Consider the following 26,449-nt stretch of genomic DNA (forward strand, 5'->3'; position numbering starts at 1 on the left):
TTTATGTACAGAAATGTTTATGCTTATTTATTTATTCATCTTTGAATTATTCTAACTAAAACGAAAACAAAAAAATATTACATCTTTTTTGCACATGAAATATGTATCTAAAATGTTTATATGCAATTTTATACATTTAGGTATTTCTTAATAATTTTGTACACATCTTAATTTAATTATTTTTCATTTTGAAAGACATCAATCATATCATTAACTAATTTACAGCAATTTATTTTAAAAAAAGTAAAGTCAAGCAAATTATAAATTAATTTATTCGATAAATAATACTGATTAATTTTAAAATTTAAAAAATTATAATTTTTTACTTCAAAATTTAATATCTATTGTATCAATAATTTTTACAAAGTTAATTTTCACTTTTAATTTACATTATATTTACAAATATAAATATATATTCTTTAATTAATAATAATCACCAAATAGAAAAATTTATTTATTTTAACATTAACAAAATTAAAGAAGCGATTGTCATTTTTTTTAAACAAATGAATAAATATGATTTGGGAGGAAACTTCTAAATAATCATGGCTCCAGAAAGGTTTTTAAGTTTTGTGGAAGTAAGCACACTTACTCAATTTTTTATTATAATTACCAAAATGTTTTTGATCAGCAAACAATTTTATTTGCTAATATTTTTTTGCATAGAAAACGAATAGAAGACTTGGAATAAAATGTGATTATTTCTTTGTAACAATTCTGGGGGGGGGGGGGGAATTTATATGCAATGGGGGAAATTTTGTATCCGACCATATTACTTTGTAAAATTACTTTATTTTTTCCCAGCCTTAATCGGTATAAATAAAAATCATAATGTTTAATGCACAAAGTGAGAAATCTAGACATCCCTATGGGCACTCTAGCCAAATCTCACGAACGACTCTACACTGGCATCTCTTACACTCATACCAAGCGTAGCTACAAGCAAACTTAACTCATCGTTCCCTACATTCCCTAATACCAAATATTACGCATTCACAGAACTTATTCTAAGAAATAATTCTGACATTTAAGGAAACAACAATAGAAATGCAGGATTTCACTTCATTGTCAAACTCCGTTCTCATCCCACTTCTACCTTCATCATGAGGAAGAAGTCCAAGAACTGAGTATGGGATGAGGATTAAGGGTATTCTATCTGATTATTCAATCAGCCTACAATATTTAATAAATATAACTATTTAGTTATAACTATTTAGCAAACTTTAATCACAGCTTATTCTTGTGTGTCCGCGAGCCGCAATCAGGAAAAAATACAGAACTGATTGAAACCTTATAACGATTTATCTAACCACCCACATTTATGTCCTTTTTCTTCTTGCGCCATTGCAGCGACCCATCTCTCAACCCAGATCAATTATAATTATTTTGTTTAAATATCAATAGCTTCCATTAACCTTAAACTTAAATTTAATATTTCTCAGGCCATGCCAAGTTGGCCTGGTCTTCAACTTTACTTCTCCACTGCTGCAACTGAATACAACATTTGCTTTGATTCACGATAAATACTTCACCACTACTTTCTCCAACTATCTTATTTCCATAGCCATTTGAATCTATTTTATTTATTTATTTTCTAAAATGGACTAGCACTCCGATAGAAAGCTATATTTTTGTTTTCTTTAATGTCTCATTGTCTCTAGCAGCTCGGTTAAATGTTTATTAGTTTTCAAGTCTTCCGAACCCGACGAAAAATTGTTATATTTATTTTTACCTCCATTATTTAAAAAAAGAAATCGAATAATATTCTTTAAGGTTGACATGTACGCTCTGCATAATCTTTTTTAAACATTCTGACCTCATTTTGTCACCATCTGTTATGGGATGAAATGGCATTTCTTCTCTTCCCTACCTAAACCAAAATCTATAAAAGGGGCATGACTCCATTATCTGTAGGATATCTCGTTGAGCCAAAGTTTTCAGCAAAGGAATCAACTATCTTGGAGGAGGATTTCCTCTGATCCGCCTTTGAATCTACCAAGCTCGATGAACACTATGAAACCGTCCATTTCTGTAGGCTCGATTTAGAGACACGCCAGCAGAAACAAGACCAATTTAGAGAACATCGCGCCTTATTTTAGCCAGCCTATGATCCCAAAATACCACATGGCTTGACACCCAGACTGAAACACCATACTTGAAAGACATTCTCTAGGAGCCCCGGGGAAAATCCAACGCTAATTTACCCATAAAGTGATTGCTTTCTGAACTGTTAAATTGCTATTTTACTACAATGCAATGAAATTTAATTGGAAATACACCATTTTCAGCTCTGATCAAAATTTCGAATTTCCACAATTAAAATAAACATTGTATCTATTTTTTGACACCATCTGTATTCATATAAGTTAAGTACTAATTTAAGCTTGTTAATTACACAATTATTGTTAAATAAAAAAAAAGACATGAACATAAATTACGTATCAATTAAAAGTATTTTCGCTTTTCTTTTTAAAAGAACCTACTTTTATTAAGCCATAGTTAATTAATATATAATTACACATTAAATAATGCCTTTGTAAAATAGAATTCAAATATAAACGTTATTGTCCTTAATTTACAGTTTAGTTTGAAAATAGAAATGACAAAAAGATATTTTTTCTCAGTAAAAAAAAAGTATATTTTCATTTGCCTTTTTTGTTTCTTTGATTTATTTTGTGGACCAAGATATAAAGTCCACATAAGTATTATAAAAAACCTTTACTACTAATAAAAGAAAAGAAAATAATTAATTGCTACAGTAATGTATGTACGTATGTATGTTAGAAGACTTTAGAATTAGCTTTCATGTGTAGTTCAATACAATAGGATTACATCGCATAATTGCTTGGTTTGATTAAGAGAAATAATTGAGTATTCAGTGCATTTATTCTGAATGGTACAGGTTCTACTTGGAGGACGAAAATATAGCAATTTTGTAGATATTACAAAAGGTTTTTTTTATTTAACCAGTAGCACATATTAGCTTAACAGGTCTCGTCTCTAACCGCTCGGCTACCGTAACGCCAGAATTCTTACGTATTTTGGTGTTTTGTTTGTCTGATCTACATTACTGAAAGAGGAAACATGACTACTTGGTCAACTTGCTGCCAGGGCTGCCACACGTCATTCGGAAGTACCTCTTTACTGAACAGATTGTTCAAGTTCCTCTTTCTCGTACTCCTGGTGAGAAAAATATTTTGATAGTGTCAATTTTTAGAAATACAGTTTTCAAAAGTAATGTCAGTTTTTAGATCTTGTAAGCCGAATAACCAAAAAATGATCAATGCATGCTAATTAAAACTGTCCGGTAGGACAGTTGTTTAAGGGTTTTTAAACTTTACGTTTTGCTTCAATACTCCGCCAGACCGAAAGTATCGCTTTGTTAAATGTTCTTTTCACAGTTTTAACATTTGCTCTTAAATGGTTAATAGTTTCGCTAAATTTTGTACATCCACTCTGTAGAAGTAATTTGTATCTATTTTAAGAAAGGTTTGGGTGAAGGAAGGAAGTAGACTTTCCTTTAATGAATCATTTCAGTATGACGTTTTTCTGCAAAATTATACACTATTAGTAAAAAATGAAATAGTGTTACTGTGAATTTAAATTGAATGCGGAAGTCGTTAGAGTGTTGCGCCAGGTTTTTCATAATCACACCATGCAAATTTGCGAATCATTTTGTCGTATTTACAAATATTTACTCTACAATTAAAAATTAGGTTGTCGATACAAATATATTTTTTATGTAAATAGACATTTTCTACATAAATTTACCTAAAATACTTTCTAAATCTTAGATACACGTAATAATTTATTTCTTTTACTTTTTACAAAAGAAATTTTAGCATAAATTAAAAATAATTGTATTCATCTCTTCGCTTCATCTCTTTATTGTATTTTGCTCTCTTTTCTTTAAAATGAATTATATTTTTATCAATTTTTTTTAATGTTCCTTAATTGCAGTTATTAATATAAATATTTACATTGGAATCAACTACTTATTTAGAAAAAAATTAGAAAAGAATTCAACAAAAATACCCGTAATTTATTTTTCTTTATGTACACACATATATACTAATTACTTTTAGCTTTGTTACTTACTATTCTCACTAACATTAATTACGCTTTTTCCCCTTTATTATTAATATTTTTTAATAACTGCATAATCTTTTGGGGAAATTAGAGACAATTAAAAAAGTAAAATATTGTTTCCTTTTTTCTCTCTCTTCCTCCTTATAATTACATCAATTCAACTTAAATACATTCAGTCTTGAACAATAAATTCCTTCTTTACTTAATAAAATAAATTATTACTAAATAAAAGTAAAATTCGTATTTCAGAAAGTGTGTTCGGCTTTAAGGGAACATCCTCTTTTTAAATTGACATCGGAAGTATACGGAACATGTTTTTGAGAACCTAATATTACGAAAAATCAAAGAACAAACTTTTGACCAAACATTTTTCGCAAACAAATAGTTTATTCAAAAATTAGTTTCTACTAAAAAAAAAAAAAAAAAAAAAAAAAAAAAATCTGTCGGTTTCTTTGGTTTGTGCAAAGTGGAGTGGAGGGCCGAGGTTACTAAATCGTCCCATTTCCTGGAATCACGCCCTTAACTGCCCATCCAGGGTTATCAAATTGAAGGAGGAAATGATCATCTCCTCTTACTACTTTAGTTATTTTTTTCCAAAAAAGTGATGATTTTTAGCGTACGAGACCTGAGACTCAAGATCAAGTTTGATTTCACACAATGAGAAATAAGAAGATTCTATCATAGTCTATCTTAGTGTGAGGCGGAATAGCATCCTAACTAACTACATTTCTCTTGTATACTGTGTATATAACTATTTTTTAAACGAGAATTGGAGTGAAGGAAGTCGTTTGAGGAATGGGTGTTTATGTGTCTGCCTGAGCATGTATTATATTATCTCAAAACGGAAAATCGAAGAAAGCTTTAACTTTATAATACATTAGCGTTTATTCATGTTTGAGTAACTTCATATTAAAATTCCTAAAATGGACGTGACACTTAGTGAATAGATTGTTTTGTTTTTGAGATTTCCCCATTGAGTGGGTCCACGATTCCCTCTTTAAGAGGGTCCACGATTTTCTTTAAACTCAAAACACTAATTGAGGGCGGCATTTTAACGCGTTAATCTTATTGAAGCAGTAATAAAATCAACTTTAATGAGTGTGAGTTAAAAGAGCTGGTTCTGGAGGCATTCGATAAGTGGTAGCTCTGAGCAACATGGAACACTATGCCGCCACGAGAGAGTCTTAGATATCAGAGCCAATTGGTCGAAGTGCCTCTAATATTGATGGGAGTTAAGGCCAATTTTGTTCAGCTTTGGCACTGAAGAGGTTAAGAGAGGGGGGGACCCAATTAATCAACTTCGTAAACTCTCAAGCTACAATGCTGTCCTTGACTGTAAGTGCAATAAGCGACTTTCATGAAGTGCTGGAATGTCGAAAGATAATTGTCAAACTTTATAGGAGGAGGGTGGCCATTGTTCTACAGTGGTTACCCAGTCATTGCGGGATTAGAGTAATCAGAAAGCCAATCAGCTGGTAAGAGAAGGAATAAAATAAAGATCAACTATATAAAGTACTTGAAAATACATAAGAACAACGTTAAAAGCCAAAAGAAAAGAAGTTGTACATTTAGAGTATAGCTGCTAACAAGTTCAAGGGAAGGCACGTGTACGATCCTCGAAAGGATGTGCGGCCCCCCCCTGCCTAGAATTCATAGAATGCACTGACAACCGCAATTCCAACCGGCATGACGCAAATTGTTTTAACATGGCTAAATCATAATGGACTGCTCGTCGTTTAACAGCAGAACGCCAATGTCTAAACATGGAAAAAAAAACCTCAACAAAAGGTGATCTAAAACTCATTTGAAATATTTTCCAAAAAAACTTGATCATTGGAACGTGTAGTTTGGCATGTCTCTAATGTGTTATTCTACTCTATTGTACGGTTTACATCTATCTAATATTACTACAAACATAATATGTCGCTAATATCTCCTTAACAAAAACTTACAGTTTAAAATGTTAAGTATAAGGGTTGATTAAACGCCAAAAGGTAAACAAATCAGCTTTACCCAACATTTCATTCATGCTTAGTTGATATAATTTAAGTGATTTTGCTTCACATTTTTTAGAATTTATTAGATGTCACAGACCCTTACGCTGGCCATTTTCATCTACAAAATATTTGTTCAAGTAGCACTGTAGATTCATTGTAATATCTATTTATCTATAATAATCAAACTGTTAATTACAGGTTAAAAAGAAAACGTTATAAAAATAAAAAAAATTATGAGGCTAAAAAATTCAAAAACTTTTTTTAAAAAATGCTTACATCAACATATATCAATGATTTTGTTTACTTTATTTATTTATTTTATTTTTAATAAAAATCGTCTGTTTAAGTTCGTTCTTCGATTAAATTAATTGTTATTTTATGTAGTAGTCAAACGTTTATAATAATAGGTAATAATCTGGCTTTATCGCAAATAATATAGTTTTCTTCAATTACACTCTCAATGTAGCTGTTCTTCTCACAATGTTGTGTATACAGACATGTAATATAAAATAAATAAGATATGCATACTTTTAAGACAGCTAATTATTCCAGTATTTTACTATAAGTAAAATTAGGAGGTCTAAATTAAATTACAATCGAGAAATCAATAATTGTTGTTGAATTATCTACTTGTTATTAACTGTGTGTTATTTGTGCTCACGAATATTTCGGTAAGACGAATTCAAGACTGAAATATTCTTTTAAATCCGTGATTCAAATTTAAACAGTAGCCGACTCTAACTTTGTCTTTTTCAAGTTTAACATGCATGTGTATGTGACTACTCTGAATAAAAGGGCATATTAAAGATAAATCCGAAGAATAATTTGGAATAGAGTTAAAATAAAGTACCTATTTAATAACGAAGATATCATAATTATAACAAAAAATATTATGAATGAACTGGCCAGCATAAGGGTCTGTGACATCTAATAAATTCTAAAAAATGTGAAGGAAAAGTTAATGCAGCAAAATTACTTAAATTATATCAACTAAGCATGAATGAAATGTTGGGTATTAGCTGATTTGTGTACCTTTTGGCGTTTAATCAACCCTTATACTTAACATTTTAAACTGTAAGTTTTTGTTAAGGAGATTTTTGTACCTTTTGGATAGATTTTCCTTTTTGTCTATTTTACAAAGTTACATATCTGCTTTACAGATTTTTTTAAAATTTGGAATAAGCAATTCTATCATTATAATCTGATAAGGTGTTAAGTCGGAACCGTAACTACCACTGGAGAGATCTTTTTAAAGAATGATTATAGTTGCTTTCCCCCAAATCATCCTCAATAACAATTATTTTGAAAAAGCGTTTTGAATAAAATAGGAAGGTATTTCTACGTAAATAGCAAAATTAAGCTGCGATTTCAGTACTTCCTTTTAAGAGGAGTAAGAAAAATAAACTGCGAATACAGTACTTCTCCCTAAAAGGCAACGAGACAAAGAATTTGAATAGCGGAAAAACGTTAATTATTGTTAATTAATTTTAAAGTTTGTAAAAGAAATAAACTAGTAAAAATTCTGCCATTATAAAAAAAAGAAAATGTGTCTCTTTAAAATCATAATGTTGTAGAAATATAACATTAAAATAAAATTGGGTCTTTTTTGAATTTTTATGGCTCAGTGGCGCCACCAAAAACCTTTACATTTTTATATATTTTTTTTTAACAAAGAAAAATAAATTATAATCAAAATGGAAAAAAAGACAAGTCACATTCACTCACTATCAAAAGTACAAAAAAAAAGCGCTTGGCAGAGGACTCGCGTTGCGCTATCGCAATCTAGTTTTTGCCAAGTTAATAGCAGTACAATTATAAAATTTTATTTATTTTGTGCTATTTGTTTTATGTACATATATCAAAACTATATAAATAAACATATAGTTCAATTTATGAACGGAGTCGATGCGTCCACATTAATTACACCTAAAACATTACACAAAACAAAAAGAAAAATAGAGCTATTACTTCGTTCGATCAGAAATCGCTCATATGAATAAGCAATATATATACTTTTTTAATAAATAGAAAAAGTACAAAATAAAAGAAAACAGGGGGTGATTATGTTATCGAGCCACAGGACAACAGGGTTTCAGTGCAATTAGGGTTTCCAAACAAACGTGAAAACAAATAGGGGTTCTAATACATCAACATGTCCTCTTTTCTATTTATGGTTCAGTGCTTTGAGAATGGTAATTAGTAAAAATGTAAGCATTCATTTAGCCTAATGGCTAAATTAACCAAGTCCTATCAGCTGTATGCTTCTCACCCTTAAATGTACTTCAGGTCTAAAGGAGGAGAAGGCTTTTTTTATCAAACAAAAAACAAATTAAGATCCTGTGAAATGAAATAATTTTAATTTCTAAATCTGTAAATCCAAAAAGGTGAACACCAGCGCTAGACAATCTAGTAGCGCAGTGTGGTATTTGGTCTTGAAAGCTGTGATGATTTCTCAACTTACTTTACGTTTGTTGGAAGAAAGATTAGGCGCCGCAGCTGTCTTTTGTTTCAACTTTTTTATCCAACTTAATATCAGTGAGTGAAGAAAGACCCAATGGAAATATTGTTTATGTTAAAAATTATTGTCAAGTTATTTTAGTGCATTCGTCAAGTTCATCATCTTTTCTTCTTCGTTCCTTTCAGTTTTCAGTATTCTGCTTGGAGCCTGCTTCCAGCCCAGCAATCAACATCGGTCTATTACCTCTGCTTTCAAACCGCATTCGTTTTGGTTGTCGCAAGTTTTCTATATAATTCACCCTCAACTCCTCTAGATCTTCTTGCAGGAGCTTTAGTATTCCGTAATTCAAATATACCTAAATCACCTCACTGCCTTTTCTGGCATTTATTTAAAGTTCCCTCCTTCTGTTGACGTTCTGAAAGTGCGATTAGCTTTTCTTTAGAGATGCTTCTTTTCCTACGGTTTCTATGCTTATCGGACATGACCCATCCATAAATAAAGGCGAAAGGTACGCACCCTTAAAAATAGTCTGCCTTCTTACCTGGCTTATTTCGCTGAGTTAGTATTGCATATCATTTGCTTTAGTATACCGAAAGAATCGTTATCCTGCAGTTTATCATATAATTGTCCCAAGGTAGATTTAGTCTTCTACAGTTTCCATCTCTTCTCCTGACAAGTCGTATGGAGTTCCTTGTTCTGAAGGATCACGAAAATTCTACAAGTTTAAAACGATTTTCCAGCTATTTGAAGAAGAAAATTTTGTAAACATCAATATTTTACTTACACAATTACTTAAGTTCTATGACTAAAATTAAAATTTCGGCTCACAAATTTCAGCACTAATGTATTTTTATAATTTCAGTTAACAAAGCCATGCGGGACACGATTCCAATCACATGTTTCTCTTTCAATTTCTTGAGTTCTTAAATAATTTTTTTTATATTCCATAACAAAAACATTTTTTTGGGGGGGGGTCAAAAAACAAAAACAAAAACCATTTAATGCATACTACCTGACAAACATTCGCATTGACTGGAAATTTCTTACACTAAATTTCTTTGTTTAAAAAAAAAAAAAAATTTATTTGTCTTTGTTTTATTTTAATTCAAGGCAATTTTTATTTTTAAGGAAAAAATGGTAACAAAAACAAATAAATAAAAGTAGGAGGGGGCCACAGAGCCATGCGCAATCAATCTATTTTCTGTTTTTTCCATCGCAAAAAATTAAGTAAAATAAATAAATTATTTGAAATAAAAAACATCTAATATACTCATAACGTCTCATTTAGTACAAAATTATACTTAAATAATTATTTCTTTAATTTGACATTTTCTAAAAATTAAAATGAAACAAAAAATAATCGAGCAAAGTTTTGTGAAGGCAAGACACAGAGAGAGGTGTTAATTCCAACTTGCTTTCTTAAAGTCTAAACTTAAACTACTACGGAAACAAAAAAACCCTTATTTCTATAAAAGTGCAAACATTGATGGAGGTATTTTATTTGGTTTAGAAGCTTCTTTAAAATTTTGGGAAGAGAACAAGGATTTTATCTTAGGAAAATAAGATTGCATAGAACATGTTTTGCGCGAGCGAGAACATTCCACTTTTGGACTGAACCATTACCTAATCGTCAAGAACCCTCTCTCCAAACTGCCAGCTTTATTTCCAAAGGCAAGTTTCACCTGAGATATTTGCCCACTGATTGCTACCTATATGACCTATTTCATCGCTTTGTTGGCTTTACCACTGCGTCATTTTCCTTCGCCGTAAGTGGCTAAGGTCCTTTGAGGGTAAAATGGGGAGGTTCCGGCCAATCAATGTGACCTCTCATTTTCCTTTAGTCCCAAATTTCCGGGCGCACTTGAAGTAACAACCAAAAGCTCCTAAAATAAAATAAATAAGTAGGACTAGATAACCGGTAGAATCGCCAGGATGTCTGATGAAATAACGACCCTGGAATTGATTATCCTTCTCAGCAGCACAAATATATTGTACGCTCAGTCTGATAAGCCAGATTTCCTATGCACCCCAGCTGTTCTTGTTTCGGTCATGGATTCGATCGAAAACCTCACAAAGTTTTAAGTAATGTCAGTCAATTATTGCTTATTTTCTAGTTTAGTGAGATTATATTGCCTAAATTATTTTGTAAATATAATTTCAGAAACAATCTTATTAAGCAAGTGATTGTGTTTGGCTTAAATAAAATAATGGTTTTTCAGTGAAATAGTAATGAATTTACTTTTCAAATCAAACAGTCCCAAATCACCAAACGAACATGCTTTAGTTCTTGGCTCTGGTTTGTTAGGTGCAAACGTAGCCAATATGGACGTTAAGTGATTGGAGGAAAGTCAATAAAGTGAGGAGGAACGCTTGAGAGAATAAAGGGAGGGAAGCGACCATTGGCCGTTCCCACAAGTGATCATTCTTCGTCGTAGTTTTATGTCCGCAAAATGTCCACCGCACAACTGATAATTATCAAATTCCTCGCCGATGGAAATTTAAAACATCGTCATTTAATCGAAATGTTGACTAAAATTTGGTAACATTTAGGTGTGCCCTTGTTTCGGAAATCTATAATTTGATAGGTAAAAAAACAAACTGACGATGGTGGTAAGGAAATTGAAAATTAAACTTCCCGAAGTCTGTTAAGTCCAGCACCACGGATAAGACTAAGTTCCAGGGCAAAGATTTTTTTTTAAATAAAAAATTAAGGGATCGTCTCAACAAGCGTATTTCAGCGGGTTCAGCAGCATAAGCATTGTGAAGGCTGAGATAGAAAGAGTAAGGATGGATCTCCAATTCATGTCGGAGATATACGTTGTGAGAAAGATTTTGAGGGCCAAAACAGATCATATCGCAAAAGAAATCGTGAGGGAAAGAAGCCTTGGAGCTCTTCAAGAGTGGAAATTGTGTCATCAGAGCGATTGTATAGTAACCCTCTTTTGCTGCAGTATCTTGGAAAACAGGAATCGCCCTGTGTTCCATCCAAGTCTCTTACACACAGATTTACAACTAGGAAATGCTTAGGGAGTGTAAAAGAAAGACGTATGAATGTTCAATCGCATATTGATTATTCACTATTCACTTCCTTCTAACATATTCTACGATCATCCAATAGTAGGAAATTTCTTAGTGGAAAGGAATAGTTGGGCTTCAAAGAATAACTGAAGAAAAGAGAAAAAATTTGAGGTTTCCTAGTTTTAAAAAAATATCAAGAACATAGTTTTTATTTTCAGTTAATCGTCAGCAAAACCAAAAATAAATCTTTGTCTCATAAAATTGGATTTAAATAAATAATTTCTGAAATTAGACATACTGCATAGGTGAAGTGTCCTCTTTAGGACAGCAGGTGAAACAGCAAGGAAATGCGCATTGTAATGTATTTTTGAATGCTTCTCTGAAATCTCTGTTGAAATATGCATAGATCAATGGATTTAATGCTGAATTGAAATATCCAATCCAGAAGAGTACAGCCACTACCACATCTGGACAGTAGCAAACTTGACCGCACAGAGTGGTGATTACGTACCTGCAACAGATAGAATATCAGATTATAACATGGGGTTATACCGCTGCCAAAACAGATTTACTACGCCCATCTCTTGAAGCCTAGCATGAGAAACTTCTCATTTTTTGCACTTCGGCATTTTATCAACCAGTAAGTTGAAACCAACGATCTAAAGGGGTATGACCGGTAATAACCCCCTCCTTCCGGGGATACACACTTCACACAATAGATTTGAACAGAAGTTTATTTTTTTGCGTTTTTTATAAAACGGTTCCATTCAAGTGAACTCTAATAATGAAATCAACATCTCTGCGGTACATATTTTACGTTTTAAAACATTTAATCACAGAAATCTCAATAAGAGAAATTCACACCAGATTCTTTGCGATCCAAAGCCCCTGAAAAAATGGATAAATTTAATAAAATAAATAAAAAATCTTTAATGGAGAATTGTTGTCTCCCTCAACCACATAATCATCGTTCCTTGTAAGTCTCCCATTCTTTAAACGGAGCTTCTCTAATTGAATTATAAAAGGTCACCTTTGCACCCTGAAGACTTTTGGCCGAGAAAAGAGGAAGCCGGTGATATTGAACGCCCATCACGTGCTACCCCCCTCCCCAGGCAAGCAATATTCCCTCTTTTGATCTCAAAAATTGGAATCAATTTTATACCCCCCCCCTTTCCAAGTATTCAGTTTTATAAGCAGACATATATCTATGTATTTCCCCCTCTATTTAAAATTGACAGTTTTTTTTTTTTAATTTGTCTAAAATTGACAATAGCATATTCACCGCCTAAATAACTCAAAATTTAACCTTTTACAGGAAAATTTAACCTTTTAACAACAGGAAGTTGTTTTCATGGCGCCCTCTTGCCCAGCACACTCAGCATATTTTCGAAAATCCACTTTCTTCGTTTAAGGGCAGCGACGTAATAACGTTTAGGTCCAAATCGTTTTTTAAATTTATTGATGTCCTGAGGTGTGGCTCCTGTGCTTTACAGTACGTACATCTGTTATAAGTCATAACTTCTATCAAAAACATTTTCTTTATATGAATGTATATAAAATTTAATTTTAGGCAGTTTTGAGGATGGGAAATTACATTTTCATCTGCAGTGCCGCTTATTCATATTGTTTACTTTATTGTAAACATCAAAAAGTAATCCATGACATCACATTCATTTGAGATTGATGTCATGGCTTTTCCATATTCGAATCCCATTAATTTGTTTCCTTATCGTACTCTCCTAAACATCCGCAATCGTGCAGATTTTCTATTTTGACTGAGCGCCGGAAATATATTTGTTCATGTACGTGAGTACATGTACAACGTAACTCCAAAAAAGATTAATCGCAGGAAGTTAAAATTTTATATTTCATTTGGACATGACCAGAGAATCACAATGAGGTTACGGTCCAAATCGGTCAACTGGAAAAACCATTTTACTTCATTAATTTTCCAATTTTCCAGAATTTTCTCAAAAAGAAGTCCAACGATTTTCTTTAAACTTGTTTACTAGTGGTTTATACTTGGCATCCCTCTAAAGTGCCATTGCTATCGATTTTGCCACCTGCATATAGAATTGAAGAGGGACTCCATTTTCAAATTCGATTGAGTAAATTTCTGAAAGAGGAGGTGGTTAGATTCTTTCTGAAGTCACTAGAGTTAGCTCAAAAAAGTTCAAAGTTTGGAGAGAATTTGTGAGTTACAGCTATGAGAATAGTATTGTAGTAAGAGAAAGTCATGTGAGTGTGATTTTTTGTGTTCCGAATAAAAAATGATCGATATATATATCATGAAATTATGATTACATTCTCGTTTATTATTAAGACTTCAAAGTAATCGATAAAGCCAAAATTCCAAAATACTCCAAAGTTTATTCTGTAATTTGCAATTAAGGTTCTCAGATTATTTTGACATTTAGAATGAGCAATGTTTTCAATATACTGATTTGTAATGCAGAAAAACTGCTGCCTGAAAAATAAAGATATTTCCTTTTACTTTATTTCATAAAACTTATTGTGTAGGCCGCCAAAGTGTAACATGCTCCTATGATTTTGTGAACTCTAATTTTGATTTTGTGGAGATTTTTTACTTTATTAATTATGTGCTAGACATTTACTGCACAGATAATGCTGAATTGCTCAACAAAGTATGGCCTGGTTGAGGGCACAAAATCGCCTTTTCTTTTTTCATTGGTGACGCTATTGTACTCACTACATTTCAAACTGAGATTAGCAGTATTTATAAATCACCAACTTTTGCAGCATCCACGGTATTGATATTTTACGTTTAAGAAATTTAATGCGAATTAAGGGAATCAATTTTAAAATTATGAGTTTCACTCCACTTTTATTCCTCCGGAAATCCTCACCGATTCAAAGTCATCTTCCTCCAAACTTCCTATTTTAATTATCTACTATTATAGTAGGCAGCAATTTTTTTATTGCGACTTCCTATTGTACATCATTTATTTTTAGTTTGTTTTAATTTTAAAATTAGTATTTTCAAATAACTCATAAATTGATGCTGATGTAACGGCTGTCGTTTATTTCGTTACCCAACATTTCAATGGCTTTTTTCTCTGTCGGGGAAGATCTATCTACTCCTGAGATTACATTATCTTACCTATACCTGTCGGGGAAGATCTATCTACTCCTGAGATTACATTATCTTACCTATACCTGTCGGGGTAGATCTATCTACTCCTGAGATTACATTATCTTACCTATACCTGTCGGGGAAGATCTATCTACTCCTGAGATTACATTATCTTACCTATACCTGTCGGGGAAGATCTATCTCTGTCACAAGCAATGTCATAAATTGTAGCCATTTTTTTTTACTCCGCTGACCATCATTATTTAAGCTAATTTTCTAACAATTGAGTATTATCCAAGTGAGTGCCAGCAATATTTTAAAACTAGGATTAAGGGATAGATAAAAGGAATCAGGCTGTCTATGGAGAATAGTTTAGAAACACAAAGAAAAAAAATGTATCATTTTTCATTAAGCCAAGCGGTGATGCAAAGTTGTGAGGGGGAATGTGAAGCAGCAAGAGGCCAGGAGATCGGTTAAGAGGAAATCGCTTAAAAAAGACTTCTGTTAGGTTAGCAGTCGTAATCAACTTTCCCAGTTACTTTCAAGTCCTTCAAAGACCCAGCCCTTAACCACCTCTTCCAACCACTTCGCTCCTAAATTCCACCCTCACCCTATTTAAAAAACAAGACAAAAGACATTTTCAATTTTTAAAGGCTTTTGTCACTGGGTTTTTCAGTTTGTTTTTATTTTTACTTTTATACGAGAGGAAAACAAAGAATCCTTTATATTTTGAATTTCTTTTTCTTCTTATAATATTTATTGAAGTTGTTGGTTATAAAGTTCTTGTTTCAATCAATACCGAAATACACTTCAATAAAAGTAATTGGTCTTAACTTCTGAAAAATCATTTATAAGCCGAGTTATCCAATTAATCGCATTTTTTGCTTTGCCGTATTAGTTCTTTTGCAATTTAATTTCAGCTAACATAAATACTTTATCATGATTTAACACTCCCATATTGTAAGCCCTAACCTACCAATAACCAATGCTCCATTTCTTAGAGTCAAGTAAACGGTTGGGACATTGGGTTCTGTGGCTTAAAGACTCTACTAATTCTACTAAAATTAAAATTTGATTAATTTCTGGGGTATTGCCAATAGGACTGCACTAGCTCGTGATAAAGCTGAGTCCGAGTGTCCCATCTATCATCACTCCCCTGACTTGCTCTACATCCACCCTTTGCTGGCTGCTCTTCCGAGGTGTTTCACAAAGTCACAAAAGAGTTTGAGCTCAAGAAAACTCCATAAAAGCTCTCCCTGGGCAGTTGATCTGGTACATCTCATTGTCCTTCTATCCAAATGTCCCAGTATGTATCAAGATAGACCTTATTCTTAATACCAATTCTAAGAAGTAGCACATTAGCCTTAAGCGGACTTCATAACACACTTCACAGCATGATAAATCACCAAGAACAAAATGACTCTGCAATTGATTATGGTCTCATCATCATAAACCGAGATTGACCCCGTACCCTGCAGCTTCCAAATTGTAGTGTTATTGCCTAGAAAATTATTATCAATGTTCCTAATTGATGAAAATTGCTTGACAGGAATTGTAAATCTAAGCCGCGACTTCTTCAATCTTTCTTTTACGGAAACTGAGCCTGTGGTAGGGATTCTAAGACGTAATACTTCCTTAAAATTACTTCTGAAAATAATCCTCTAATGAAGGTTTAGCAAAAATTGAAAATTTGAAGAGAACATTGAGTATTCATAATGAAAGTAGGGTGAGTGAACATATGAGATATATTTTGTTCGGACTCAGTTCGAAATTCGGAAATTTAATAAAATAAAAATGTATCGTGACCCCTCCGTGTATACTATATTCAGTTTTTCTTTTTTTCACCAAAGTGCTCTTAATAGCTGAACTTTCCCGAACTGTTCAAAAAAAATTTCTTTCTTTGTGTACACTTTTAAAATAATAATAAAAAAGAAAACTTTATCTCGATGAAAATTTTCCTACCAACTTTTCTTTGGAGATTTTTTTTTTTTTTTTATCGATAAATTTATATTCAAACCAATGAGCACACAAAATGAGGTTCTTGACTTCGCTTAGTTTTAAAACTAAGACTAAGAGTATTAAAATAACAAAAAAATACAATATCTAGAGTACATTGTGCAGAATTTTCTTAAAATATATTTCCCGCAATCGGATGGAGAGGCCAGACAACTGTTATTGATAATTCATTAGTTTCGCTTCAAACGATTGGGAAAACCTCTTTGGAATATTCGATGTCAAAATATTCTCTTTGCCCACCTTTTGGATATATTTTCATGACTAGAAAAAGTGCTGGAATTGTTAAATTAGCAATAATTTTTGCTTACTTTTGAAATGAAAGAACTGAAAAGAGATTTTATAACAAATACGACCCATCATGAGTTTAAGTAATAAACTTGGGCCCGCGTAAAACCCATCATTTCCCACTTCCAATCTATTAAATCTCAATGTTTTCAAAAGGCAAATCATTTATTTGTTTTTGGTGTGAACACTCCAACGACTCACACTTACAACAATTCGCCTCAGTGTGTATGTTTTTGTCATTTAGAATATGTACTAAAAAGATAGTAGATGACTTGAACTTCTTAATTCTTCATTTGTTTTATTAGAATGATCTCCTAGACAAAATCGTTCGGGTTGTATTTTTAGTTTGGGCATTGACATTTTATCACACAGCCTAATACGAGTACTTATGAATATTTATGTGTCACAGAGCTATTGGAGCCGAAATACTCTTCATATATTCACTCAAGAATCCAACTACTACATTCATACCAATAAATAATACATGCACTTGTAACACTAAAGAACCTAACGCCTCTCACTTACAATGGGGGGTGGAGTACTCGATATTTCTCGCAAGCAGGTATTTAGGTATCCAGGTTAATTAAGCTACAAAATCAGCCAGAACCCATCGTTCATCATCATCCGTTCTTCTTCTCTCTCTCTGTTAGAAACGTTCCGCCAAGCTTATGTATTTTATTTTTATTTTTTTAATTCGCCTTCCTTTTGAATTGATTTCTCTTACTATTATGGGGGCTTTCTAAGAACATGAACTTCCCCCTTTCAACCATATCTTCACAAATCAATACAGAAGATTTTAAAAACAAATAAAAATCGATTATCCTGTGGAAATTTAATGATCATTTTCATTCGTAATTTTTAGAATATCTAAAATGACAGACTCTGGTCTCTCTTCAAAACGAATAAATCTTTCGCCTCTTACGCTGAATGTAGAATATTGTTTTTTATAAAAATAAGCAAAGAGAATTGTTCATGTTTCTACCATTTTATACTCTACATATTTACATACGTATTCCAACGAATGGATCCAAATGTGGTGTAATTTTTAAACTCGTTAACAAACAGTAAAGCATAACTTGAGCGAATAGGAACATGCTGAGCGTTTTAAAGATACAAATGAGCAGGAACAGGACAAGAAGGCCAGGGAAAAGTTTGAGAGAAACATAACTTGACGCCAGTCAGTTCAAGGAGGAGGAACAGCTTATTTTAAGGAGGTGCCTTCTGTAAACGTCTTACAGTCGACCTCTCATCACTCTCTCTGGCTAATCTCCATGTTCTAACTCTCAAAACTCCCCACATTTAATTCTTACTCACACTATACATTTTGTAACCTTTCATTACACTTAAATGTCCCATTATAGGATAGCCTTCCTCAAGGAGGTAATAAATTAAATACATTAGTAGTTTTATGGCTCTCTGAAGAATTAAAATTAATATTTATTTTTACTACCGTTAAACCTAAATTTTTTTTTCTAAAGCTTAGATTGATAAAAAATAATAATAATAATAATAATAATTGTCGATATGGACTTAAAATCAGTTTATTGATACAGACACAAATCATACGATTTAGTTCAGGAAATCTTCCCTGAATGGATATTCCGAAAATATTAAACACAGGACTTGCGGTTTAGAATCATAATAAATAGCTCAGATTGTGTCGTTAATCCTCCCAGGTAAATAGTTTCCTTGTTGACCCCATTTCTCACTTAATTAAACTCCACACTTCTGAATATTATTTTCCAATTTTCAAGAGAAATGCATGGACAAACTGTATATGAAGATGACGCGAGTAGAAGACAGCGAGAAGTACTATTCTACTGGCTGTTGAAGGTTCGTTTTTAAGTGAGGCATCAATCCATATCTTACACAAATGGTACGAATAATTGAGAGAGTTTATCTTACAATTCCTTTCGGCTAGAACTGTAAGATGACACTGATGCAAAAGATCTCAACAAAGCGAGTAGTAAACTTGATCGAATCGACCAAAGAATTTTCTGCCTGGAAAAATAATAGACAAGCGGTGGGTGGAAGCTTGGTCTGCTGTAAAGAGACTTAAAAAATATTTTGTGACATCTATTAGGCTAAGATATCGTACGGTTAGCGAAATGTCGAAGAAGTAGCATGTCTAGTTCTAGGCCTGGCGAGCTAATTGCTAAGATCTTTAATAGGATCTCTTTGTGAACCTTTCTAAAAATAGCCAAAAGGGAAGAACTATTTAGGAGTACAAGCATACAGCCCTTCCTCTACTCCCAAGAATAGAAAACAGCTCAAGAACTGTTAGTGGTTAGTGCTTAAGACGTTCTTAATTTTTTTAAAACCGCGAAATTCAAGCATATTTATAGACCCCACCTTCCTTCAATACTATTTATGTGCTGAGCTAAATAATTTGAATTGATTTTTTATTGAATGCCTTTAAATTTATTTTGTAATCACTTATAAAAAAGAAGTAGTGCCCCCCCCCCAACAGAGGCACAACAGTAAATCAATATGCCTCTAATATTAATACACAATACCTGTTTCTGGAAATGAGTAAAATTACAAGAATTTTTGTTATCAATTGCTTGAATAATAATATGGGCACAATTAACGTCTACAGTACCCACCATAGGAAGAATGGTAACCAGCAGATCATGAACACACCCATGATGATACCCAAGGTTCTGGCAGCTTTATGTTCGGATCGCCAGCTGGTCGCTGTCCTCATTGTGGTACCTGAAACAAAGGTAGTTTTTCTTAATCGTAAATTCATCATTAGTTGTTAAATTGACATTATCTAATCATTAATTACGCAAAAGAAAATGGATCTGAGGAAAACCTCAAACCACTTTCTGCACCGAAATTTCCCTAAAGAAATTCTGAGGAAACTAGGTTGTGCGAAAACAATTCCTAAATACCTCAAAAATGTATTCCTAAATTGGAATTTCCGACTGACTGATTTAGATTTAGTGATAAAATCTTATCACTATAGTGGCACCAGGTAAAATATCAAATTTCCACATTTCTCAATTTTCCTTTTTCATGCCAGATGTGTTAAGAACACACATAGAGTTTTTAAAAACGAATTTTTATGACTATGGGACTCTCCAAATGTGTAGTTCCCATGCAAATTTAATCCTTTTAGAAATACTTATTCTTTTAAAGTGTACAAAAAGTATATAGAATGAGTAACCATTAGATATTTGAAGTTACTACAAAGATATAAATGAGGGCCAAAGGGAATAAAATGCCTAAATACTAGGGCAGATTGTTGCCTGTATCCGTAAAGATTCTTACTCCAGGTATATTATATATACTATATATTTATAATAAAGAGGTAAAGGAAGTATGGGAGAGAAATATCCTTGTTCCTACCATTTCAATACGGGTTAATATTAAATTGCGAAAGCAGGTCGAGAAGAAGCGAGAAGGCAGATATGCAACGTCTGTTCTATTGGGTTAGAACCTAACTGGGCCGCCATTTCTATTGAGTCTGACTCACTCTTTAATACACACTCCAATTCTAAGAGAACGACCGCTAATAGAGGTGTGTGACGTCACGCTCCTTTTTGTTACCCGCCCAAAACCTAAAGTTAAAGCTATGAATAAATGAGAACTAGACAAATGAGAATCTAACTACATAATTGATTGAAAATTGAATTCTTGGTTCCATATTTCTCTTTTTTAAGTGAACTTCCTTATCATTTTAACAAATTTGACATTTTTTTTTAAAGCTGATTTTATCAACCATTTAATAATACAGATATCATAGGACCGTACAAATGGCTTAAATAGCACCTGAAATGAAGTGACCTCATCTTCCAGAACTGGCTACATCATATTTTTCTGGAAGATATGTATTTAAATACGCTTATAAAATTATAGGATACGATGTAAATTTATGTATGTACAATGAATATTCAAGCTTTACTAGAAATAGATTGCTTGTAACCATAGTGATGAATGCTGCTGACTTTCGTAAGAAGCGTCAGAAGTAACAAAACTAATTTTAATCATTTAGCGTCACCTTTTATGAGATTTCGTGCTAATCTCATAGGATCTCGAAGAATCGAGTGAGGAGGCGTCAGTTCTTTCTATTTCAGGGTTGGATACCTCCAAAAATGTCAATACCTTGAAAACTGGACTGAACCACCTACTCATAAGGGATGTACTGTACGTGATCTTAATACGGAATTCCTTAACCTGTTCTTTTCCCAATTTTGAGTTTTTCTGAAAGCGGCCTCAACGTTGTGCCAAGACACAAGTATATCAATCATAGATGGTTCTAAATTCTTTTATGTAAAACTTTTATCTGAGAAAATCCGACGCTCTCCTGGGACAAGCGAATGTTGGGTTCCCATTTTAGTCCGGTATTTCTTGTTTTATACTTCCCAATTCTATTCATTGTAGTCAGTAAAAATCGTTCTTTATAATGTTTATATAAACATTTAAATGTCAAGATCGATTTTTTTTTTTTTCAGAATTAGAATTTAGAAAAGATCTATCTGCGTGAATCGACGACCGAATTATTGTTTCTAGTTTCTAATATCTGAAATACTTTTTGATAATAAGTGTGTACTCGAACCAAAATAAATAAATAAATATTAGATACAGATTGGTGGGAACCAATAGTACATCGCATAGCTCTACATAGATCCGTACATAGATTTGGTAGGTAGTTTCTTATGAGGATTGAACCACAATCTATGTATGTGCCAATACTTTAATGGAGATCAAAACGGAAAAGATAAGAAAAATTAATGTAGTAGATTGAAGAACAGTCGCCAGTCGTGGCGAACTTAAAAACAAAAATTAAAAAAGTGTTGATGAAGAAAGAAATGTGGCAAATATGGCGTTATTAGAAAGTTTGTCCAGTTAGTCCTGTGTAGCAAGCACAACTATACATTAAGAACCCCTCTGCAATCAAGCCTAGTAAAAATAATCGATATACCTTGAACTAGTTTTTATTTATTTTTTCCAACTTTTGCTTACAAACTTCAATACCGTACTTTTACAAAAAAGTTGAAATGAATTTTTCGACTAGGGAGTGAAAGAAAGGGCAGGGATGAGGTTATTTGGCATCAGGTTATTTGGGATAAGGTTAGTTGGCAGTTGCTTTTTCTCTATGATGCTGGTCATCGTCTGTACAACAATTAAATTAATAAATAAAAATTTAAATAAAAAATAGTAATGAAAATGTTTTAACTAATAATGAAGCAAAAAAGATGTCCATTTTAAGAAAGGAAGTTTTTTTCAAATAATTGTTTTAAATGAAGAAAAATCCCCTCATTAAAGCTAGAGCGATTGGAAGAATCCCTAGCTACGATTTTTTACAATTAATTTTAGAATTTAAAAATTAAAATTCTGTTCTTCGAGCTACTTTCCACTATCACTGCAGTAGGTATTCAGTGGCGCAAAACCTGGTACACATGCCAACTCCAGGAAACGTTCTCGAATAGCTGTTATTATGCGTATTAACCCCATATTAGCGGACTTCGATGTTATACTAGCCCACCAATTTAGTCTCAGGAATCATCACAGCACTGTACAAAAATGCCATGGCGTTGTCCCAATAGCTGATTCTATTGCTTCAGCACTGAGAAAAAAACCAGTATTGTGGAGGTCTTCTTAGACGTAACTCTGGCCTTCGATTGTGTTGGCACCCAGGGATCTTCTTAGACGTAACCCTGGCCTTCGATTGTGTTGGCACCCAGGATTGTTTTTCAAATTAAAAAAGAGACATCCTTCAACACACTTCCTGCTCATTCTGCACTCAAAAAGTTGAGCATTATTATTGATATCAGTAAGTTAGTGCAGAGGAGGCGTGGTGTGGTGGTTCCCTCTTCGGAGGACCCCTCCTACTCACTTAACTACAAACTCTACCAAATATCCCCACCACCTCATAACGTGTACACAGGGCACTGAAAACCAGTCGAACAACAACAGTAGACACCATCCTAGATATGGAACAAAAACATGTCATGTTCGAATTGAAAAAGCGCCTAGAATGTAGTTACTATCACAACACCCTGAGGTGGGAGTTATTGTGCTCCCCACCTATATTACCTCCCTAACCGGCTCATCTTACACTTGACATTCCTCATCAGCCATCAGTCCATTGTAATGATGTCACGCTATTGCTTCGGCAATTCTATTCTTAACTTAACATACATCATGCATACTAGATCAACATAAATACTGTGACCATCGTTCGCTCTTTATCGTAAACCTGTGCATGTCTTTGAACTTAAAATAGTCGAAACACAAGAAAAGATTTTACTTATTTACCCATTATTTATAAAGTGGCCCCAGTTTAAATTAATTTAATTTAAAAATTATAATTTCCCAGTAGAAATGGGTTTATTCAGTGGTACCAGTTTAAATTCGCGCGCCCCTTTCATATAAAGAACAACTCTAAAAACTCTAAATTTGCGATCTTAAACATTGCATGATCTAAACATTGAGGATGATTTAATTGATAAAATCTTTATGTTTCCTATTTTTTCAGTCGGGGCTTAACGTCCAACTACCAAATTAGGTGTCTCGGGCGGAGGCGACTATCAAACATACTTTACTGTAAATTTCTTTTATTAACCATTAAATAAAATCCAAGGCCTAAGACCGGGAATCGAACCAAGTACCACAATACATATTAGCTTCGCAGGTCTCGCCTCTAACCGCTCGGCTACCGTGGCGCCCGATAAAATCTTTCTATTCAAGATATTAAGAGATAAAGATTTAAGTGATTGTCGATAGAATTCGGAGGGTTTAGCCTACTGTTTATTCGTTAAGATTACAGTTAATGTTGTGAGAGCTAGCTAATTAAAACTGTCCGGTAGGACAGTTTTAATAAGGGTTGATCGTCAAAAAGTGCACGAAAAAGCGAAACGTTGAAAAATTAATTTAGATGCAATTAAGTGAATAATGCCAGAGGCCGTAAACTCGAGGAAGAATTGCAAGCAAATCAGCGAGAGAGCTCCGTTGTGCTTTTTGCGACTATGTATTTACAACAGTCTATCGAGATCACCAGTGATTGGCTGGAAGTGTTTGAGTCACGTTTAAAGTCTATTAAGCGTTAGCAGATGGCAAAATGTATCTCTGATGTCGTGAACTTCAAACTCTTGAGCACCATTGTTGCAAACTTGTTTAGTGCTGTGTTTCATAAATGTTCTAACACATGGACGTGTACAGTGAAAGTTTGTTAGTTTAGTAAGACTAAATACCGCACTGTCCAGGAGCCTCCACAGGATTCTGCGAGCAGAAATCTAGGCGAAGACAGTTCCAATATTCTTGTCACCATGGATACCATCCCCAGCTATTCATTCTCATGGTTCAGTTACTAAGTTCTTCTCCCAATTATTGAGTCCAAATTCAGTAGTTTGATATTTTCATTAAGGACAGAGTCCCTACTGAGACAGAGCAAGTTTTTCTTCACTTTTCATGGGTGACTAAAACCACAAGACAATAATAAAACCATTCTATTAGTTAAACATTCCGGCGTAAATATGCCCAATTATTTACATTAGAAGTATAAATATTGCTTGTAAACTAACCTAGGAACAAAAATAAATCTAACCAAAACTTACAGTTTAAAATCGGTCCCCCAAATGTATCCTTTACGGAATCAATTTTCAGTTTTTTGTAAAAAATGGCTGCTATGATTTTCTTCAAGCAGGTTATTACTAGTTGTGTGTTAAAATTCTTTTTTCTGAAAAAATGCCCATGAAAATTGTTTTTGAAACTTTTTGAGAAAGAGGTGGGGGTCAAATGTACCTTTAAAGTGTCATTACTATTAATCGTACTGTACTGCCATCTGTATAATGTAAATAAGAAAGAAAATGGGATAAAATGTCCAAAACAAAGAATAGTCTAACCAAAAGTGCCACTTTAACGAATAGATCTTTCAGGTTTTTGAGATTTCTCAATTTAAGCGTAATATCGAGAAGTTTTGCACAACTTTTATTTGAAACATTCTCCCAGGAAAATTTGGTCAATGCGTTTCTAAAAAAGGAAACTCCCTCCAGAGAGTCATGGTGCACTAAGAATTGAATGAATTGCAAAAATTCCATGATTTTGGAGATTGTCTCGAAAATGGCTCCTGGGTTTCTCTGTATATGCTCACACATTAATTATTATTTATTATAGAAAGATTTGATCTAAGGTAGTTCCGGAACAAACCTAAGCTACTATAATGCAGATCTTTATTGCAAGGAAAAAATAAAATAGATTTAGCAAGATCGTTTACTGTCATGAGTAGAATCTACATTGGATACTGTGCCAGTTAATTCTCAATATAGGGCACTAGTGGAAGAGAACTTTCAACCAGTTGTACACGATGAAAGCTACTATCGAGTGAGTCCTCTAAAGTCTCAAACTATTTATTTGAGGCAAATGATGACTCAGAAATAGTTGCTTGCAAAATGACTTTTAGAGGACTCCTAGATGAGTCCTAGGGAGAAATTAATGAGGGAGTTAGACTTTAATATTTATAGATAAAATATAGATTTAATATATTGTAGATAAAAGTTTTTGCAAAATGACTGTTTCTAATCCAGAAATCGAACTGATTTTGTTTCAACAAAAAATTTGTTTTAGGTAATACTTGAAACATACAAGAAGTAATTGAAGTAAAAGAACAACCTTGTAATCAACTTAACAGAATCGGTGAACAGCAGAGAATAAAAAACAAGTTCAGGGTGGAGACGATTTGAATTTGGTATATCAGGAGAATCTGCAGAAACTTAGCAGCAGTTTCACGTTTTAAATTAGTTTATTTCATCCATCCTGGTGTAGTCGGCCGATCTGCTCTAACTCTCTCCTCAGTCAGACCGAACCAGGCCACTTAGTGCTTCCGTTTCTCGATTCACCGTCCGGTTCCCATCCCTTCACCACCCTATAACACCACCAAGGTCACGGAAACTAAGTTTATTATACTAGAGGTAGGTCTAGTTAGTTGTGAAGCTAGTTGCTTGAATTTCCACTGGAGCGCGTTGTGTTCAGAACTGCGGCTAGGTCCCAGCGCTTGCCTACTTTCCATGGTAGCCCAGTATATTACAGCTGTAGTGAAAACATCTCAGTCTGATACTTCAAATAATTAAAAAGAAATGGTTTACGGACTTTTTAGATTCCCCTCTCCCAATTTTTAAATCTAACCTATTTTAACCCATGCCTCTTGTAGTTATTCTTCGAGTTTCATCGTTTGCATTTCGCTCAGTGGATGTATTTCTATTTTAAAAAAGTGAAATTTAATAAATTTTGTTATAAACATTCATACGACTTTCTCTTAAATCAGTTCTTAAGTTCTGACTAATAATTTTAATTCAAACGGCTGCTAATGGATGAGTGTTCTATCTTCTTCTGGGAGTATCTGTTTCCGCATCAAAGAGTGGGCAAAGCAATGTTAAGTATATCATTTGATTTGAACTTTCTCTTAAAAGAATGTTGATTTAAGGGGCGTTTTGAGGGTGGTGAGGCATCAAGAAAATGGTGTAGCCAAAAAATACTTGTAGTAAG

At 33.2% G+C, this 26,449-nt stretch overlaps 1 protein-coding gene across 4 annotated transcripts in view; it reads right to left on the minus strand.

The window, feature by feature from the left end:
• Window positions 1-26,449, minus strand: part of LOC141447633 (octopamine receptor beta-1R-like) — a 155,830-nt gene that overhangs the window by 2,694 nt on the left and 126,687 nt on the right. For 2 of the 4 annotated variants that reach the window (XM_074115384.1, XM_074115382.1), the window contains exons 3-5: window positions 19,564-19,672; window positions 11,861-12,073; window positions 101-3,180 (exon numbers count right to left, since the gene is read on the minus strand). In XM_074115384.1, the coding sequence (XP_073971485.1) occupies window positions 3,063-3,180; window positions 11,861-12,073; window positions 19,564-19,672 (440 nt within the window). In that variant the 3' untranslated portion in view covers window positions 101-3,062. Of the gene's footprint in view, window positions 1-100; window positions 8,013-11,860; window positions 12,074-19,563; window positions 19,673-26,449 lie in introns of those variants that run through there. The other 2 variants (XM_074115385.1, XM_074115383.1) reach the window with 2 other exon arrangements.

This window comes from Rhodnius prolixus, unplaced genomic scaffold, assembly GCF_049639745.1.
Source record: "Rhodnius prolixus isolate KJV_2025 unplaced genomic scaffold, Rpr scaffold_7, whole genome shotgun sequence".
NCBI classification, from domain to species: Eukaryota; Metazoa; Arthropoda; class Insecta; order Hemiptera; family Reduviidae; genus Rhodnius; species Rhodnius prolixus.